At 46.5% G+C, this 19,191-nt stretch overlaps 1 protein-coding gene across 2 annotated transcripts in view; it reads right to left on the reverse strand.

Moving 5' to 3' along the window:
* Positions 1-656: 656 nt before the first annotated feature.
* AGXT2 (alanine--glyoxylate aminotransferase 2) overlaps positions 657-19,191 on the reverse strand; it is a 33,147-nt gene continuing 14,612 nt past the window's right edge. Inside the window, exons 7-14 of one of the 2 annotated variants that reach the window (XM_004678089.2) lie at positions 19,016-19,109; positions 14,205-14,305; positions 13,567-13,659; positions 10,122-10,254; positions 8,850-8,941; positions 5,681-5,830; positions 1,510-1,608; positions 657-921 (exon numbers count right to left, since the gene is read on the reverse strand). In XM_004678089.2, coding sequence (XP_004678146.1) covers positions 814-921; positions 1,510-1,608; positions 5,681-5,830; positions 8,850-8,941; positions 10,122-10,254; positions 13,567-13,659; positions 14,205-14,305; positions 19,016-19,109 — 870 coding nt within the window. In that variant the 3' untranslated portion in view covers positions 657-813. The remainder of the gene's footprint in view (positions 922-1,509; positions 1,609-5,680; positions 5,831-8,849; positions 8,942-10,121; positions 10,255-13,566; positions 13,660-14,204; positions 14,306-19,015; positions 19,110-19,191) is intronic. The other variant, XM_012721790.1, reaches the window with a different exon arrangement.

Raw genomic sequence — 19,191 nt, forward strand, 5'->3', positions numbered from 1 at the left:
GAAGGGTTAGGAGCTATAAGTAAAGGCAAATTAAGGAAAACTATTCTCAATTCTAAGGCAGCATAAACACGTAGGGTAAAACACTATGAATGTGTGTTCAAGTGCCTAAAGTTTGGGAAATTCTGGTCTTGGAGACTATTGCAATAAGGATAACAAAGGTTTAGTCCAGGATTGAATGACGTCATGGAAGTGCAGAAGACTCAGACATTTTAAGGGAGTTAAAGGAGAGGAGGACAGTTATCTGGGGGGTATTTTCTGCATTATTTCTCAGGATGCGTTGGCTGTCATGAGAGAAAACAAAAAATCTTGGGAAATGCTGCCAATTTATTAGCTCTTATAAGAAGATCTACCAAGGAAAGGCAGCTCCTGGGTTGGTTAAGTCATGGCTCATTGATCTCCACAAGGGCTCAGATTCCTTCCACCTCCCAACCTCCCAAAGGCTGACATGGTTGAGCAAGTCGATCCTGATACAGGGTGCTTTAGTGCGAGGAGAGGACTCATCCAGAGTGGAAGAGGGAATGGTACAGAAGCCTTTCCCTGAGGGCACCTCTATGCAAAGATTTCCCTTCAGGATTCATTGCCCCTAGTTATGTCAGCGACCAATCGTACAATTCAGTTACACTAATTAGGATTTATTCTCAGTGCCAGGAATAGTGTCCTTTCCCGATCCTCCAAGATACCAAGGGTTCTGTTCGCAAATATGGCAACCAACTGTGTCTTTTACAACTTTTACAGTGGCCCTGGAATTTTTCAAATTAACTGGAACATAAATAGGAAATTCTTGAGGCTTGTGGTTTCTTATTTTTAAAAGGTTTACTTAGCTCTTCTCTCCATGTGTTGGATTATGGCACAACGAAATACTTCCACTGCAAAGTCAACTTCTGGTTTAGTGATGCACATTGAGGGCGCGATGCGGAATGTCTGAAGAGATAAAGGAAAATAGAGCAGTGGAGATTCACAGAATCAACTATGACTGAGGGTACAGACTAACCTGACCGTGCTACATTTCTCAGTGCGACAAGGTGAAGAAAAGTAGAAGATACAAGAGAACACAGGTGTTTCCTGCAGTGATGGTGGAGGAAGAGTCCAGGGACAAGAGCAGAGGCGGGAGATCTCTATCTGAGCAGAAGAGACACCTCGTTCTGTGAGCTTCAGGAAAAGCTGTGCAAGCAGGTGGATTTAGAGAGAGCTTGCCTACTAGCTTCCATTTTCTCTAAGGAGTATGCAGCAGGAGTACTCACCGAAAGAGAGTGAGAAGCAGGCCCGATCTATTATGACCTGTGCTGGAAGTCTGGTTTGCCAGTACAGCTCACTTATGCCGTGTTAGATATGCTCTGCCTCTAAGAGCTGCGCCCCCTAGCGGCTGGAAGGCTTCACTGCACTTTCTTTTGAAATTACCTAAGCACACCTTAGGGAGAAATGGGGCGGGGGGGGGGGGGGTCCCGTAGTGTAACTGGGGAAGAAAAGAGTATAAGTGTATGTTCAGTAAAAAAGCAACTTTTATCTTACCTGAGAAAATAATCCTCCTCTGCCGATTAGAAGCCCCATGTTTTTGCAATCATCATGGATTTGGTTTACTTCTTCACGGGGAAGAGGCCGACGGCTCATCTGTAAATGCATTTCAAAATATTTCCCATGTTGTGTTTTCAGGGTTAAAGGCATTATTTCCAAGAGAAAAAAAAAGGGGGGGGGCGGGAGCAACTGAAACCACCAATGCTCTTTTCTTTCAGTCTCCGTCTCTGAAAGTGAACAAAGCTAGATCAGATTTAATTGCTGGGCTGGGCTTTGGCAGAGAGTGTTATTAAAAATATTTGTTCATATTCCCATTCGTCCTAAATTCCCAAAGACAATATAAAGTTGAACGCAGAGAGCCACCACCACTTGGCTCTGCTAATGGCTACCCTGGGAGTTTGGCTTCAAACTGGAGTCCGTGCCAGGATGTGGAAATTCTCTAACTCTTCACTTTGTTTTGCCCTTGTGAAGCGCTTGTTCCCAAGTCAGGAAATGGCTCAGCAGTTGCGCAAGGGCAGGAGCACAAGCTTCCCCTGGCCCACTGCAGGCCTGGGCATCTGGGGCGGGCCCAGAGTCCCCATCTTTCCTGCTGTCCAATTTGCTCTTTCTCCCAGGGTCAGGAGAGGTGAGCGCCATGGGAACCGACAGGCTGTTTTTAGGCCACCGGGCATCTGAGGCTGGGCCCTAGCTGGGGGCCAACATGGGCGACCCCTCTGGTGACAGTGAGCTGGGGGGCTTGTGTTTTCCTGTGTTTTCTCTCTTCCCACTCTCTTCCCTCTGACTGAATACTTTCCATTCTGACTGTACTTCCAGGCCCTCTTACCTAGAAACCTGTTCAAAATACAGCTGTGAGGGCCACTCAGCTTTATTTTTCTCCACGGGGCTTCCTACCCTCTCTCTGGGCTTTTGGACCTGTATCGCTCCCCCCATCCCACCCCCCACAGCTACTGCTCCACCTTGTTCCTGTTTGCTTAGCTGTCCTGTCCCAGTTCAGAATAAGGCTGGACCTCTCAGAGGTGTCTGTACCTGCCCTTTGTCTGTCTTAACAATTTGAGGTAAGGAAACGTTATTAAAAGTCTGAAAGTTCACCTGCGCCAGAATCTCATCCTGAAATTGTAGTTGTCATTGCATGGGTGAGAACCCATCAAGTGGGACATCTCACCTCTTCCTGGTGTCCCCCAAATATCATCACATATCTCTGCTCCCCCTAAGGATCTGGTCTACTAGAGTGGGAAAGCTTCTATAAAATACAGGAAATAAAACACTACAAAGTCATTCGGAGCTAAATTGTGTGGACTGGAAAGAAATCAGATGCTGCTTGAGGGGGAGGTCAGAGCCTGCACCTTCTGAAGGGTTTCCTGAGGGCAAGTTGGGTTGGTGGGCTCTTGGCTGACATTAGGGATCAGGAGGTGGACTTTGGCCACAGCTCAGCTACAGAGGCCAGGACCCTCCCTGCTCCCTTACCCTGTATCACGTCCTGGCATCATCCTCTGTGACTAACGAACATCTTGTACACATTCCACAGGAAAGAGCAGGCTTGGAAGCTACAGGGCAGAGCCACAGCACAGATTGCCAGAGCCCATGCTTGGGCTGCACCCCAACTGCATGTGAATCAAGTGGGCATGTTAGTCACTGACCTCTTGTAGGAGGGTTGGGGGGGTAGTGGAGCTTGATGCTAATCTCTTTTTCATTTTTTTGGGTAAATCTGTATTGAAATGACAAAGTAGGGTTATTGGGAAAACAACACCATGGAAGAACATCAAGGAAACATGGGAAGCTTTCCTTCCCCAAGTCCTACCCTAGGGAACAACCTCTTGATAATTTGGTGTGAACCACATATATTTCTATACAGCCCAGTACATCACCATGTGTAATGTGTTTTGTCATATTTTGCCCTTTACTTTTAACATTTTAGCATCTTTTCATGTTAATGTATTTAGACCTAATCTTTTGGAAAGATTACTGAGTAGTTGATTGTGTGATGGTAATATGCTTAATTGGTTCCCGTTTTTCATGATTATACATGTTTGTGTTTCATAGTGCACATGTATCTTCATGCTTGTGCATGTGTATATACACATATGTGCATATAAACTTCCATCTTTACATGCTTCTGTGTGTCCTTAGGGCACACGTCTCAGAGTAGAATTGCTAGATCAAAATGCATACGTTTAAATGTTTGATAGATACAGTTTGCTGCAAAGTATGTCCAATTTACATCCTCACTAGTAGTATGTGGGAATCTTGATTTGGGATTACTGTTCAGCATGATGATTTTAAGTTCTGAGCTATTGCAACTACATGAATGTGGTCTGAGTGTTGCATGATCCTGAAATCAATCAACAAACACTTAAACAGCACTTCCCAGCTGCATATTTCTGGACCTCAAAAGTGCATAATTTATTTAGAGAAATAAAGCATTTACACTTGAAATGGAGACAACATACACATGGGTTGAAAGCTCTTTTCCAAGGAGCTCTTTAGATAGTGAGAGCTAGGGGTGCTTGAAGGCTGGAGCCCCTGTTATGTGGGAGGTGTGATTAAGAGGTGGATCTTGAAAAGGCTTGAATTTTCAGAGGGAGGGAGGAAGAGGGAGAGAGGGAGGGAGGGGAGAGGAGGGAGAGCATAGTAGGGAAATGTTGGAGTGACATTTGCAGGTGGGAATGGGAATAACATTGAGGGTGAAATGAATAGAAAAGGGATGAAGGAGCTGGGGTTTAAATCTGGCTGTTCTGTCTCCAAAGTCCATGCTTATAACTACCAGTGGCAGAGCGAAGAGAAAAAGAGCCCATTCTGTAGATCCTATTTTCTAGCCAGTTTTACTTTTTCCATAATGAAGTTGGCACATCTTTCCATGCCAACATATACTGTGCATTATAGCATGGATGTCCCAGAGTTTATCTTGTTCTGTGTCAGTTACCGTTTGGATTTACTATCACAAATCGAGTTCTGTCGAACATCTCTGTTCATATGTCCTTGAGCAGAAGCTGGGATGTGGGATGGTGAAAAAGGGAAGGATCTTTTCTCCTGTTTCATTTTCCTCTGTGGAGGCTGGACTCTGAGGGAGTTCCTGGACTGGGAGTTAGGATGGATTCTTCTGAGCCATCCTAAAAGCCTGGACTGGATCACAAACTGAAGATGCTCGGCTGTGACACCAGAGGGCGTAGTGTTCTGTGATAATTAGTTGCCTGTTGACTCCCTCAGCTTTAATGTTTTATTTACCCACTCCAGCTTTCTAGTGGCTCTGTTATGCACTGTTGATGGAAGAGTCTCCAGCAATAGTCTGATCTCAACATTGGAAGAATTGCACATTGACCCTCCTAAGCTAGGGTGGCAAGAACTTCCCAAGGGCTGGATCCCTGTGGACGCACGTGAGGGTTAAAGTGTTAGTCTGTGATTCTTTCTCGTGCCAAGATTCTCTCCCTGCTGCTCTCCCCAGAGGATCTAGGCTTTTTCTGATGGAGAAGAGGGACAGTTTTCCAGTGACATAGACTGTAGGGGCAGGAGCAGAAACAAAGAGAAGGATTTGAGAGACACAACAAAGAAGCAACAGGACATGACCTTGGAGATAAGAGCAATGGTCACCGGTTATTTTCAGCATTGAGGTGGGGAGAGTAGAGCAGGGCAAGGGGAGTAAACCTGAAGTTGGGGGAGGATAACAGGTTTGCAGGAAAATGCTAAGTTCTATTGTTAACATTGACTTTGAAGTCACAGCGGGGAACCTCATCAGAGTCTCCCTGGCTCCTTGGGAGACTGAAACCCACATTCACTAAATCAAACACAAAACCCAGTAAGTAGATCTTCAAATCCTTACCTGAAGCCATCAGCTTCTTCGGACTTATCTCCACTAGCTCTCTGGGCCGACCACCCCTCTCCAGGACACACCCTTCCTTTGCCATATTTTCACTTAGAATATTCAGTCATGTCCAATGCCCTCTGCCCAGGCTGGCAAGAGCATCAGCCGCGTTTCCAATTACTCTCTCACCCCTCTAGAGCTCCTGCTGACTGGCTAGTGTTTTGCTCCTACTCAACACGTTTCTCCAGGCTCTGCTAAGTCTTGCTGCTTCCTACGCGCTCTGAGAACGAATGAAGTGAGCTTTCTGCCACCGCCCCTCACCCCACCTCCTGCACCCCAGGCAGCTCCCGTGAGCAGAGGGTGGGCACCCACCTTGTCCTCCACCATTTCTATCCCGATCATGAGGCCCTTGCCTCGGACATCTCCAATAATCTCAAATTCATCCCGCAGCTTGGCTAACTGCAGTAACATGTAGGTGCCAACTTCCTCACTGTTTTCCTGTAGTTTTTCTTCTTTAATTACCTGTGGAGAGAGAGAGAGAGAGAGAAGGTGTGCCCCAATGACTTGGTATTTCTAAAAGGTTCTAAAACTGACTGTGAAACATGGAAAGGAAAAGGTGTGGACTCTTTTCCAGAAGCTTCATCCCACAAATGGAATCCAGACACCAGTGTGGTCATGATTTGTTGTGAGGAGAAACATAAATGTCTGTATAGAGGGTAGGGACTGGTTTCTGCTTCGTCTTCAAAGTTGGGTAAGAACAGAGGAAAGAATAAAAGCTATGTTCCCAAGATACTGAATGAGATAAATGAAAGGTGAAAGAAAACAAGGTGATTTCACTCATGTGCGATATATTAAAAAAACAAGACCCAAAACCAGACTGCATCGAAATAAACCCTACATCAAAATCTGAGTAGAGACCCTCCCTGGTGGCGCAGCGGGTTAAAGCACAGCACTAAGAAGCTGAAACCACTTCCGCATGAGTTCGATTCCCGCCTGCCCCGGAGGTGACCACATGGCGTGGCAGACCTCTCCTGGCCCGCCCGCTGCTCCCCTCAGCAGTGTACTTCGTCGATCTGCCTGTTCTGCTCCCCACTCTGTCTCTGGTGAAGTCTTTTTCACCACCCCTGAGTCTCTGGCCTGTACTCCAGTTCTGTATGCACAAATAAATAAATCTTTAAAAAAAAAAATCTGAGTAGAATTGAAGCTACCTGAGGAAAGGTGCGCAGAGGGGGAGGGGCTGTGGGTCCTTGGTGGGTGTGATGTAACATGCATCTGCAGAGGCGTGTGCCTGTTGACAGACCACGTCATACACAGCAGAGCACACCAGCGTCACCGTGGTGGAAAGGGTCAATGCAAAGCAGAATAAAGGCTCTGTAAGTGTAATCTGTAGCATGGGTTCAGAGCCCCGAGGTTCACGCTTGTCTGGTTTTGCAGAGAACCGTGAGACCAAGGCTCCCATGAAGGACATGTCCCGCGTGCTTGCCCGACTTGGGCTTGCTGACCTTTGTTCAGCAGCCCTGGCCCAGAAGCAGGCTATTATTGCCCAAGTGCCCACGCAGGACCCTGGCCACACAAGCTGAGCTGACCTGTGCATGCCCAGTGCCAGGGCGCCTGAACAAATAAAAGGATTTTCACCTCTTCAGTTCAGAAACATCACTGGTTTCTGATTGTGATATGCTACTTGTGATATACCACTTTTCTATCAAGCTGATAGCAATCGCATGCCTCCAGGCTGGAATGAAGTTTTTAAGACTTATTTGTTCGCTCTTGCTCTCAGCACCTTCCAAATTGATGGCGGTTAATACAGCACTTGAAAAAAAAGGTGGCAAACGCTCAAAGAATAAACGACATGTTCCCACCCACACTGGCTCATTTTGCGATTGAATCATATAAGAACATACTTCGTTATTAAATAGGATGGCTTTTACTTATTTATTTTTATTTAAGGCCCTCCCTGGTGGCTCAGTGGGTCAGGACGCAGCACTGCAAGCTATCTGCAGTTGCTTCAGTGTGAGTTTGATTCCCGGCCCCGGAGTGACCCACATGGCACAGCAGACCTGTTGGGGACCGAGACCAGGACTTTGCCTCCTATGCACAAAACAACACTTGATTGGAACTTAGAGTAAACATCCTGACTGAGAATGCAGCACACCTGAATCCCTTCCCCCACTCTCCTTCCTTTCCCGTTCAGCAAGCTTTGGCGCCAAAGAGACAAAGAGATGACGATGGATCCCTCCCCTCAGACCCACTGGCCTTTAAGACATTAGACCAACAGACCACCCCCCGCCCGTACCTTCTGTGCCGCCATCAAGTATATATATATGACTGTTGTAAGAATAAAGAACACTCGCACGTGTCTCCGTCTTTGCCTTCTTCCTCGCGCTGTCCCTGGGGCTCTACCCCCTCGTCATGCGGGTCAAGGCCCGCCACACAGACCTCTCCTGACTCGCCTGCTGCTCCCCTCAGCAGTGTACTTCGTCGATCTGCCTGTTCTGCTCCCCACTCTGTCTCTGGTGAATACTCTCATCACCCCTGAGCCTCTGGCCTGTACCCAAATTCTGAATGCATAAATAAATAAATAAATCCTTTAAAAAATGCTTTTACATTTCATTTTTTGAGTGAGTAAATCATGTTTTGTGCAGAAATCAGAAAATAGGAAAGGATACAAGGTAAGAAAGACCCACACCTGTCCCTGCTCCCTCAACCACCCAACTCCCCTCCCCACAAACTCTTGCTGTTCATTCCTTGGACATTTTTCCAGAAATGTGTTATACATGTGTAAATAAACACTACTGTGTATATTAGCAAGAGCAATTAAAAATCAGTTTTTGAACAGATGAAAGCCTAGGCTAATAAACCCTCTGAGTGGGGCTGAACACCCATTCACAAGAGCTGAAACTGGGCCCTCCCTAGTGGCACAGTACATTAAAGCACAGCAGTATGAAGCTATAGCCTCAGCTGCTTCAGCATGAGCTCAGTCCCCAGCCCGGCCAGGGAACTGACCCACATAGCACAGCAGACCTCTCCTGACCTACCCACTGCTGCCCTCAGCAGTGTGTTTCAGTCGATCTGCCTGTTCTGCTCCCCACTCTGTCTGGTGAATCCTCTCACTGCCCCTGCACCTCTGGCCTGTACCCCAGTTTTGTTGCATAAATAAATTAAAAAGCAACTACAACAACAAAAACTGCTGGAACAATTCTTGTCCTCACAAGGGGGCCGTTCTCTTTGAGGCTTGAGTTTACGAGTATATAAGAGAAAACTAAGGATGGCAGCTGCAAATGCTTGGAAGAGACCATTCAAATGACAGACATTCCAGGTCACCTGTTGGTCACCCAGGCAGGCACGTGAAGGTTATATGTTATCCAATATTTTCCATACCCAAACTAGATTGTACAAAAAGGGTGAAGTTGCAGGGCTCATGGAGAAGTAAATTCATCAGGTGGTCACTATCCAGCTTAGGAGCAGGATGGGGTTCTCAAAACAGGCGTGTGTGTGTGGAACGGTGACGGAATGAAGCGAGAGCTGAGGTCCGGGAACGTACCTCAAGCACAGCGGACCCGATGGCACAGGCCAGGGGGTTCCCTCCAAAGGTGTTGAAGTGAAGCAGGCGTTTAGCCAAGGACTTGGCAATCTCTGGGGGAGAAAATAAAAGGAGGATAAAGAATGACACAGTCCTATCTATAATCTCTACCACACTATGGATTATACAGCGACCCCCAAATAATGTTGCATGATAACAGTGAGAAAAAGTTAACTCGCATATCAATTAGTCTCTGGTGAAATTGGTTTCATTCTGGTATTTCACTTAAAGTCAGTTTCTAAAAACCTCCCAACTGTGGTGAGGACTTACTGTACTGATTTTCATGTTGTAAACAGTCTCACATCTAATTCAGTTTTTACTCACCTGCGAGTGTTTGTTATAGACAGAATTGTGTCCCTGCCAAATTCATATGTTGAAACCTTTATCCCCAACATGACTGTATTTGGAGATGGGGACTTTAGGGAGGTAGTTTAGATTAAGGACTTCATAAGGGTGGGATCTGAGTGTCCTTATAAGAAGAGAAACCAGAGCTCGCTCTCTGTGCAAAAGGGTATGTGAAGTCACAGCAATGAGAGGGTCGTGTACACGAGAGACTTCGCGGGATACCAGCTCAGCTGGCATCTTGAGTTTGGACTTCTATTTCCAGGCCTGGGACAAAATAAATGTTGTTTAAAGTCACGCAGCCTGTGATTTCTTGTTATGGCAGCCCTAACTCACTATGCACTAGATAAGAGAAATAGCTTCTTGAGAGTTTTGGTAACCAAATCTTTAATGTGTGGTGTGAATGAAAAATACCTTAAAGCTTGATTTGTGGAATTTACATGGAGTCTTCCCCCACCACACACACACACACACACACACACACACACACACACACACACACACACTCCACTCTTGGGGCTAAAAGGAAATATATCTTTATCTTGAGATGTTTATCTCTAACCAAATCTCATAGGAAGGGCTTAGTGACATATTTCTGGATTGTTTCGGGGGACAGGGAGGGTACTTCGGGACATCATACTTCACGTTCTACATCCACATGGTTGCCTCTGAAGTATCTGTGAAAGTCCACATGTGGATGCAGAAAGTGAAAATATAATTCCTCCATTTGCCCCACCATTGGGCAGACAGGCTGTTTTCTTCTTTCATAGCTCGAGGAAGGTATCATGTAATTTCCATCGCTCCAGCCCACCTGAGTTACAATGCACCTTCTTTATACCATCACCAGTGCAGGGGGCCCAGAAGCAAGCACACCCTTCCCGCAGGCCCTACCTGGAGTTGTCACAACTGCTGCCATGGGGAAGCCATTCCCAATCCCTTTGGCCATGGTGACAATGTCTGGCAGGACCCCGTGGGTTTGGAAGCCCCAGAAGTGTGAGCCCAACCTTCCAAATCCTGTCTGCACCTGGTGGAAACAAACCCCAAGCCATTGGGAACGGTCCAAGAAATGCTGGTTTTTCGGGCTCTCCCATCTTCCTTTTGCTCTCCCTCCTCTGCCATCTCCCGGTTTTATCACGGACATAGCTTACTCTGCACAGAGCTTTTATGCATCGAGTCATTTACTAGCTGTGCAAGGCTGGGTGTATTATTCTAAGCCCTCCTCTGAATTTCTGCTAACTCACCTGTCAGCAGAAATGCTAAGAGCCACGTATCACAGGGCGCTGTGGGCGGCCATCTAAATAATGCATGTGAAATGGATCGTTGTGATGTGCAAAGATAAGGGTTTCCAGTGCTAAGGCAGCGAGGGGTGAGGACAGAGAAGCTGCACTCTGCCTACGTTGCAGGAAGCAGGAGTTGCATCAGTACAGCGAGGCTGTGGCACCTCCCGTCAACCTTAGGCTCGCATTCTCCTCCTGGGAAGGGCCTAGTTGAGACAGTTGACTCAGGATCGAACGCTAATCTAGAAATTTTAATAATCTAGATGGAGACAAGATTCTCAGTTGTTTTGGCATAGGCTGTGCTCTGTTTCTAGACGAACTGCTCCCTGCTGCTTCTTGCCAATTCCGATTGTTCTTCAACTCCCAGTTCATCATCATTTGGGGGAGGACTTTCCAGACCCCCAGCAGGGTCCCCCCTGGAGGGAGCAGAACATGGGCCATTGGGATCCCTCCTGGTGGACCGTTACTGCCAGTGTACGACGATGTCTGATGACAGCAACTTGGCCTTACTCCTTTCTTTATCCACGACACCTAGCAGAGTGCTGGCCACAGAGCAGACACACTGTACAATGATGTGACCGACACGCTGCTTGACTGAGACACAGACATTTGCATCAGATTCTAGGACAGTTTCTTGCTCACTTTCTGGTTCTCAGCCTCTCTGCTTCTGTTTGTCTTTCTGTGTCTACCTCCACACAAACACACACCGCAGGCAGAGCTACGGGCGTTTGAAACTGGTCCTGCATACATCTAGAAGTGCAAGTTTTCTTCTGATTTCCCCCTGCTTTTCTTTTCAGGGTGGGGATTTCATGATTTAGATTTAGAGGAATTCAAAGGAGCACAAACAGTGGAGGAGGAGCTGAGACATGGGAGTCAGACAGGCCTGGCACCAGTATGCGTTTCTGTTTCTTAGTCATGCACCTGCTGAATCATCCAGATGGAAGACGGTAGAAAGAGCTCGTGGCAAACACATCTTTGGTCTTCCTGCCTAGGGGCTTTTCTAACTCAGTACAGTAAATAAGGCGTGAACAATCAGATGTCTTGGACAACTCCGAGTACAGTAAACAGGTTGGTCACCTAGAAAGTATCAGTTTCACAGAATTTTCCAGTAGAACAGCTGTGACTCATCTATGAGGTCGTGTCTTGTGGGAGTAGCGTACCCTAGTGAGAGACGCCGAGCACGGCTATGACAGGCCTGGGTGGGGACATGCGCATGTGCCCCGTCTCGGAGCCATCTCGGAGCAGTTGGTCTGGAACGTAAGTGGCGCTCAGGCTGGAGCCGCGGGCGCGCCCTGCCCAGATTGGCCCCAGAAGCGGCCATTTTGGTCTTTGATTCCAAAGTCTTCATTTTAAAGAAGCGAAAGCCAAGGCTAGCTAGCTAGGGTGGCTGGCACGAGATGGTTGGCCCTGCACTCAGGTTTCCACCCCAGGCCCTCCGTCCTCGCCATCTGCGCCTCTGGACACCACTGTGCTCCCTTCCTGGGCCGCGGCTGGGCAGCGTGGCTCGGTAGTCTCGGAGCTGGGTCCGTCCCCACAGGCTGATGACGCCCACAGATGATTTAACCATCTTGAGTTTCAATTCACTTCTTTCTAAAAAGGGGCTAGTTAACACCAGGATGGACCTATAGGATTGGCACGGCAGGTTGGGCTGTCCATGTGGTCAGCAGTCCACATCCGGCAACAGAGACCTGGCTCCACGGGAAGAAATTGCAGGCAGCTCATCTCAAGACCCTGCCTGTGTCTACGCGGGTGTATCTTCTAACAAACCCTTCCCTTTCAGAGGCAGCTCTTTCGGCCCACGTGTGTCTATGCAAGTGTCTTCTCCTTTTTCCTTCTCTAATAAGCCTGGCCTTTTGGGATAAAGAATAAAAGAAATTGCAAAAGAATTCTGGAGGGACAGTCTAGTGTCTGCTGCAGGGAATCTTTAATTGAAGAAAACCGTTCAGGCAAAGACCGTGGAGCTGAAAGAGGTTCCGGCCTGTCCTGGGTGGGTGTAACCACTTGGGGAGAATTGTGATGGTCACCCAAGCGTACGCTGGGAGCGCCTGAACAGCACTGCTGGCCAACCTCTGGCCTTCTGCTCTCCATTCCTAGTCTCAGTGTGCAAACTGCTCTTTCTCTGATACACTCTACTATGAAGTGTGATTCCAAGGAAATGGATCCTTCTTAAAAACACAGGCTAGAACTCACAGTGCCATGAATTTTATGTCCCTCAATGTTGTCTTCTGGAGGAACTGGAGGCTTCTTCTAATGATGTTGTCTTAAGTCAAGCAATTTTAGAACTTTATAAAACTGAATATCTATTTTGAATATCTACCATGATGGTCCTCATGATTTTGAGCTGTTTTTTTCTTTTAAAATATCACCTCCATACATGTCATTATGGTAAGAGGAATGTTGCTAGGCTAATTCATACAATTTTGATAAAAATTAACATGAAAACTTGGTGATATGATTCAACTTCCTATGTGGTTTGTAGCTGTCACTGATGCAATTTGCAAATTGGAATTTAAAACAGATGTTCAGCGACACAGACTCACCTATGTCTGATAACACTGATTTGACAGAGCTAAATTTGGATGTTTAAATGCTGGCTTGTTAATGGGACCATCTCATTTACCAACTAGGCATACAGTTAACTAGCAAAAACTTCATTACTTTATGTCCCCTTGGAACTCCTAGATGCTTTCTGCTTGGAATTCAGGGGAGTGTTAAAAGAGCCATCTTCCGGCCCTCCCTGGTGGCACAGCTGGTCAAAGCACAGCACTAAGAAGCTGAGGCCACTTCCATATGCATTCAATCCCTGCGTGCCCCGGAGGTGACCACATGGTGTGGCAGACCTCTCCTGACGCCTGCTGCTCCCCTCCGCAGTGTACTTCCTCAATCTGCCTGTTCTGTTCCCCACTCTGTCCTTGGTGAAGCCTCTCACCGCCCCTGAGCCCCTGGCCTGTACCCCAGTCTTGTATGTACAAGTAAATAAATCTTAAAAAAAAAAAAGAGCCTTCTTCCATGTCTTTTTGTTCCTGAACACACGGTCACACCTATTCCTGGTCACTTACCTCGTCTGCAATGCACACACCTCCCCGCTCTCGTACCAGCTCGAAGGCTTCTTTCAGAAATCCTTTTGGATACTGAACAACTCCGTTCACCCCCTGCCAAAGACCAAACCATGAAGACCTATAATAACAGCATAGGCCTTTGAAAGTATTAAAAAGGGGGAAAAAGGGGATGAGGGGGAGGAGAGAGTAGACAGTTCATTAACATCATTAGCAGAGCAATACTCTAGATTTTAGTCTCTAGAATTGTTCCAGCTCTGGATGACCAGAGGAGTGCTGCTCTTCTGGAAAAGGGGGCAAATGTTCATTCTCTTTTGAGATTAGAAAAAAATAGATTAAGGGATTTTGTAAGATTAAAGAAAGGGTGGACATTAAACAACCAAAACAGTCAAAGTTTTATTTTCTTTAGAATGTTAGCAACTCAATGGTTTCATCATTTTTTTTTTAAAGCTCAGTGGAAAATGAGGGTCCTCATTTTTCAGGGAGACCAAGAGAATAAATTACTTCTGGAGAAAGACAGCAGTAGTCACTTCAACAACTTGGACATTTCAACAACTTGGACTTTTCTAGATGATCTGGGATTCAAACCCTCTGAGCATTTAATATTCAGTTTAACTGATGTCTCCGGTTAATATACCTACTTGAATTGGCTCTGCAAAAAATCCAGCAATGGATTTGGCCACAGTGGTGCTCAGAGTGTCTTTGAACTGTTCGATATACTGGTCTTTCGCTTGGCAGCAGCCTGCAACACACAAAACACAGAGCTTGAAGATGTGACCATGGCACCTAGATGGGAAATGTGGAAAAAAAAAAAAAAGAGCAGATGAGTTCATTGACCAGACTCCCTCCTAATACAGCAAACTAGCCCGGGAGGCATCGACTTCTGAAGGAGGACATTTTGTCAGAATAACTTGTACTCTGCTTCTAACGGCCGTACTCAGATTGACTCAGGAATAAACAAACCACTTCAGTGGCTTCTGTTTGGGGAAGACGTGCCTGGAAGGGCCATAGAGTCTGGTATGAATTGTTTGGCCACAGATGTCTACTCTCTCAGCTGGGTAGATTGAACTGAAATGCAATTGTGGTGTGTTTACTTTATTAGAAAAGAACAGTATTTTCCTTTCCCTTAGACTGTCAGGTCATCTGTTGTACCATTTTAAAGCTACAAAGTGTCTCAGACTTTGGAGGTTGTAAGTGCTTGTAGGAATTAGAATCAGCCTAAGGAGAAATGTACAAAGTGCAAGGCCTCCCTGGGTATAGCCCTTGGCACTCTGTCTGGTCTGGTCTCAGGTCTCCCCTCCCTTTAAAGCCAGCGTCAACTACAGCAGGACTCTACCTGGTTCATTTCTGAAATCTCTGCCCACGTGGGTGCTTGCTAAATGTTTAATGCATCAACGAGGGAAGTAAATGGTAGAAATTGTGGCTAGAGTGAGACATTGCACAATTTTACCTGCAGATATTTCTCATCTGGAAACAGGTAAGAGTGGTCCAGCCATCTAGATTTTCGATTCATTGGCTCTCTTCCCGCCAGGGTTTCATCTGCTGATACACCCACTCACCCCATTTGAAACCGTTTTAAATTTCAGTTGTTGCTTTTTTGTTACTAAAATAGATAGTCCTTTTCAAAATTTGCTCTGTCATTCTCTAAATTCCTTATCCTCGGCACATATTTCCAAAGTGGTATTTCCTTTTATGTAAACACATTAAGCCTATTCACTTGATAGTCTGATCATCCGCTCGGCGGTGGGTCTCCAGGTTTCTGGATGGGGCGTCTCTCTTATCAGAGCCCACCCTCTTTCTGGGCCCTGGGTTTTGTCGTCTGTTTCCTATAGTGCACAGAGTCCTAACTGTGCAGCTCTAGTCAACGGGTTTATCCAGTGTCCTCCTACCAAAGCTGGCTCCACTGCTTTGCTGGTCTCTTTGGGTTTCTGAGGATTCTTCTTTCTGGTGTTGATGCTGTGAAGAGAATATGTTTTGAGCTTGCCCGGAACTTTTACCTGTTTTTAGCTGGGGATAACCCAGGCTGTCATGCTACCACTAACACCTGCCCATCTCACTGAGCCATCTTAGTAGCTCAGTTTGTACTTCCACTCCGCTTAATGATGCTAGAAATACTCCTGCCGTGGTGACAGCATCCCTCCATCAGACATCACAGACAGACAGACATGACATGGGAGGACAAGAGACGGGGAAGTTGATGCAGGACACTTGTTCAGGCTTCAGAAGCCTCTGTCTGAATGTCATCACTAAAGGTAGAAACAGGCAGAACCTTCTGGAATAACAAAGTTCCCGGGCTGGTGATGTCCATATGTGGATGGACCTCTTGGGTTTTCATCACACTCGTAACTAGTTCTAAAGCGCTCCTCATAATCTCTAGTCTTACACAATGGTGAACAGGAGGAAGCGGAGGGAGGGACGGGTGTGGCGGAGACCCCAGCACCAGCAACAGTGAAGACAAGTGGGGAGATGTGTCACCATTCTGTTCGCATGCTTTCTGAGAGGCGTGCTTATACCCCTGTCTCCTGAGACCAGAGAAAAGGAGTAGAAACCTTCAGCCATTTCCACTGCAGTACAGACATAACTTCATTAAAACCTGGGAGAAACTATCTGGCTCTACTATGTTCTAGTCCACATATGATGTCTGGGAGAGCTTGCTTAGCAGAAATACCAGATATTTTTGGCTAGTTGGTTTTGGGGGTGGGAAGAAAGCACATTTTTAGCATCAGTCATGTTGTTTGATGGACGGGATAAAGCAGACAAATGAATCTATGCTTCTAGAGATTGAAATGTCATATTTTTAGTAGGGAAAACAATCTACACAGAGCCCAACGGATGGGTCAGACCTTTGCTCAAAAGCTTTTTACTGCATTTCATGTCATTTCATTGACTCATTGCTGCAACTCCAGACCAGGCTGTCTCCGGAGAGACTTGGGGCATTGGCGTCACTATGACAACACCAGGGGCCAGCTGTGGCGTTCGGCTGAGATGCCGTGCAAGCGTAGAGTTGGGTTGGAAGTTTGAATTTTTGATGGTGGTATGGAAAAAGTTAAGCAGAGAAGGGAACCAAGAAAAGCAGTAATTTTTGAGAAAAAAAATCTTACCTTGTAGGAGGAGAATAACATGGTCAGTGCGAGGTGTGGGCAGTGGGTGTTTAGAGGTGAATTTTATCACAGGCTACATTTGAAATTCAGGCCTGACCTAAGCACTTGTAAGAAGAGCTCTGTGGGGACTGGGGCTGGTGTAGGAAGTTCATAAAACCTACCAATATAAACATTTTTATCTGGCTTACATAATGGATCCTTCCTCTGCCTGTGCAGGAAGCGATGATGTAATCCCAAGATAAAAGTAATCACTGCCAAGACAGGGGCTGCATGGATCCAGAGAGCTGGGTCTGAGAGGCACTGAGTTACTGAGTTCTAGAATCTTCTGTTTGCTAAGTATTTACATAGTAAGATGCATTTGTAAACAGATACAAATAAGCTGTTTTAAAGCTCTAAAGAGGAACCTCCTTTTGCATTCCAGTTCTTTGTATACAAAAGCGTGCTTAGTCTTGTCTTTCAAAGATAGGTATTAGGAAACCAGCTGACTTCAGTTACCACAGAGTCAGAGAAATGGAAATGGATGACTGTCTTTATCATGCAGCTTCCAGAAGCCACTAAAGAACTGACCCTGGGTTCTGAGATTTTCTAGTTGGCCTAAGGCAGAGGAGGTCGGCAGGAAGAAGAGAGAGGCGGACACATAGAAGGGGCAGGGAGAGGAACGGACTGTGTCTTGAGTGCTTCTGCCTCCAGAGTTCTGGGCTGGCAGTTTTGCCATCAGATGGAGGCCTGAGAGCTGCATTCAACCAATTTCAGTTCTTCAGGCCTCAGAAGCACAACATACCGATGAGGCGGCCCCGGCTGTTACATGCTTTCTTTACAAAAAGACCTGTGATATGGGACAGGCAAGCAGGCACCTCTGTTGCCGCTATCTTCACTTTACAAATGAGGAAAGTGGAGCAAAGGATGGAGCTTTTGATCAAGGCAGGTGCATGGTCACGGCAGGGGAGGAGTCAGGTCTTCTGAATTCCGGTGTGACGTCCATCCTGACCAGCAGACCGGGAGTACCTGGAAGCCGGGGTTCATCCTCCTGGTGCATCAGTTTGAGCTCAGTGGTTGGGAACCAGAAGACTTGGGGGTCAAGTCCTCTGCTTAAAGGTGTGGACTCCAGGTTCCTCAACTTTAAAAGGATAGTTTGAATTTTAGCTTCAAACTCCCTCATGGTTTTAAGTTCTGTGACCGTGACATTGTGTTCCAGTGCTCATCTTACCCACCTACCTCCATTTTGCCATTATCCCAGTTTTAAGTAGACTGTGGCTTTTCTTCCTTTCAAAGCTGTTTTTTATGACTTTTATTTGCATTCTTCTCTCAGCCTGTGACTCACGCTACTCCATTACAGATCATTTGGCTGGAGCGTTTAGTTCTTTCTTCCAGGACCACTCAGGAACAGCCATTCACAAGGTCTTGAACTGTGATTGCCAGTCTGAGGTGGGGTCAGCTGATTAGCGAGAACAGATGCTGTTTCCATGCCTCCTCTCCCTCGTTTTAAGAATAGGCAAGGAATACGAACAGGAATGTTACTGACAAATAGAAACTTCCCTTGTGAGAAAGCCTTAAAATCATGCGCGAGAAGGCAGCAGCCTTTGGGAATGGCCCTGTGCTTTGACAGATGCCTGTATTCTCCTGGCATTTGGGGTGGTGGTGGGTGGGGAGTTTAACTGGAATTTTGAGGTTTACAGAAGAATTCTCTTCCTTCTCCCCTTCTTCATTGGGAATTGACAATTCCACAGCCAGGTTTTCTTTTTCTTTTTTTTTTTTCACAGATTTTTTTTTTTAAAAGATTTATTTATTTGTTCATACAGAACTGGGATACAGGCCAGAGGTGCAGGGATGGTGAGAGGCTTCACCAGAGACAGAGTGGGGAGCAGAACAGGCAGATCGATGAAGTACACTGCTGAGGGGAGCAGCGGGCAGGTCAGGAGAGGTCTGCCGCGCCATGTGGTCACCTCCAAGGCAGGGGGGGATCGAACTCATGCTGAAGTGGCTTTTTAGTCTCTTAGTGTAGTGCTTTAACCTGCTGCGCCATCAGGGAGGGCCCAGTCAGGTTTTCTTTTAAAGTTGATTCCAAAACAATTGCTAATAGTACTTACAGCTCCTTTAATGAAATACCAGGCAAGTGTCTGTTTTCCATGTAGACCTGATAAAGCAGGTGACGTGCTGGTGGTGCAGAGGCCGTGGGAATGATGTGTGATGTCCATGAGGGGTTAGTTCTGGTTTTGCTTCCTTGGCTTTTCCTTTCCACTTCCAGTTCTTCAGATCTGTTCACTCAGAAATGGTCTCTCATTCCTCCAAGTTCCTTCTACCCTCCACCCCATCCCACTTTTCACCATGTCCCTCCTCCCTGCCTGGCTGACCTGGCGCACAGCTGCACTTCCTAACTGTTTGCACTGGAGAATCTCGACAGTGGCTTCCTCCCCAAGGGCCACGGAAAACATCTGGGCACATTGTCTGAAAATGACAAGAGGGGTTTGACAAAATATGAACACAAGACAGCCGATTTGGAGAGCATATGTTACCAATCTTAATTTGA

This window comes from Condylura cristata, unplaced genomic scaffold (assembly GCF_000260355.1).
Source record: "Condylura cristata isolate star-nosed mole 26May11 unplaced genomic scaffold, ConCri1.0 scaffold00007, whole genome shotgun sequence".
NCBI lineage: Eukaryota > Metazoa > Chordata > Mammalia > Eulipotyphla > Talpidae > Condylura > Condylura cristata.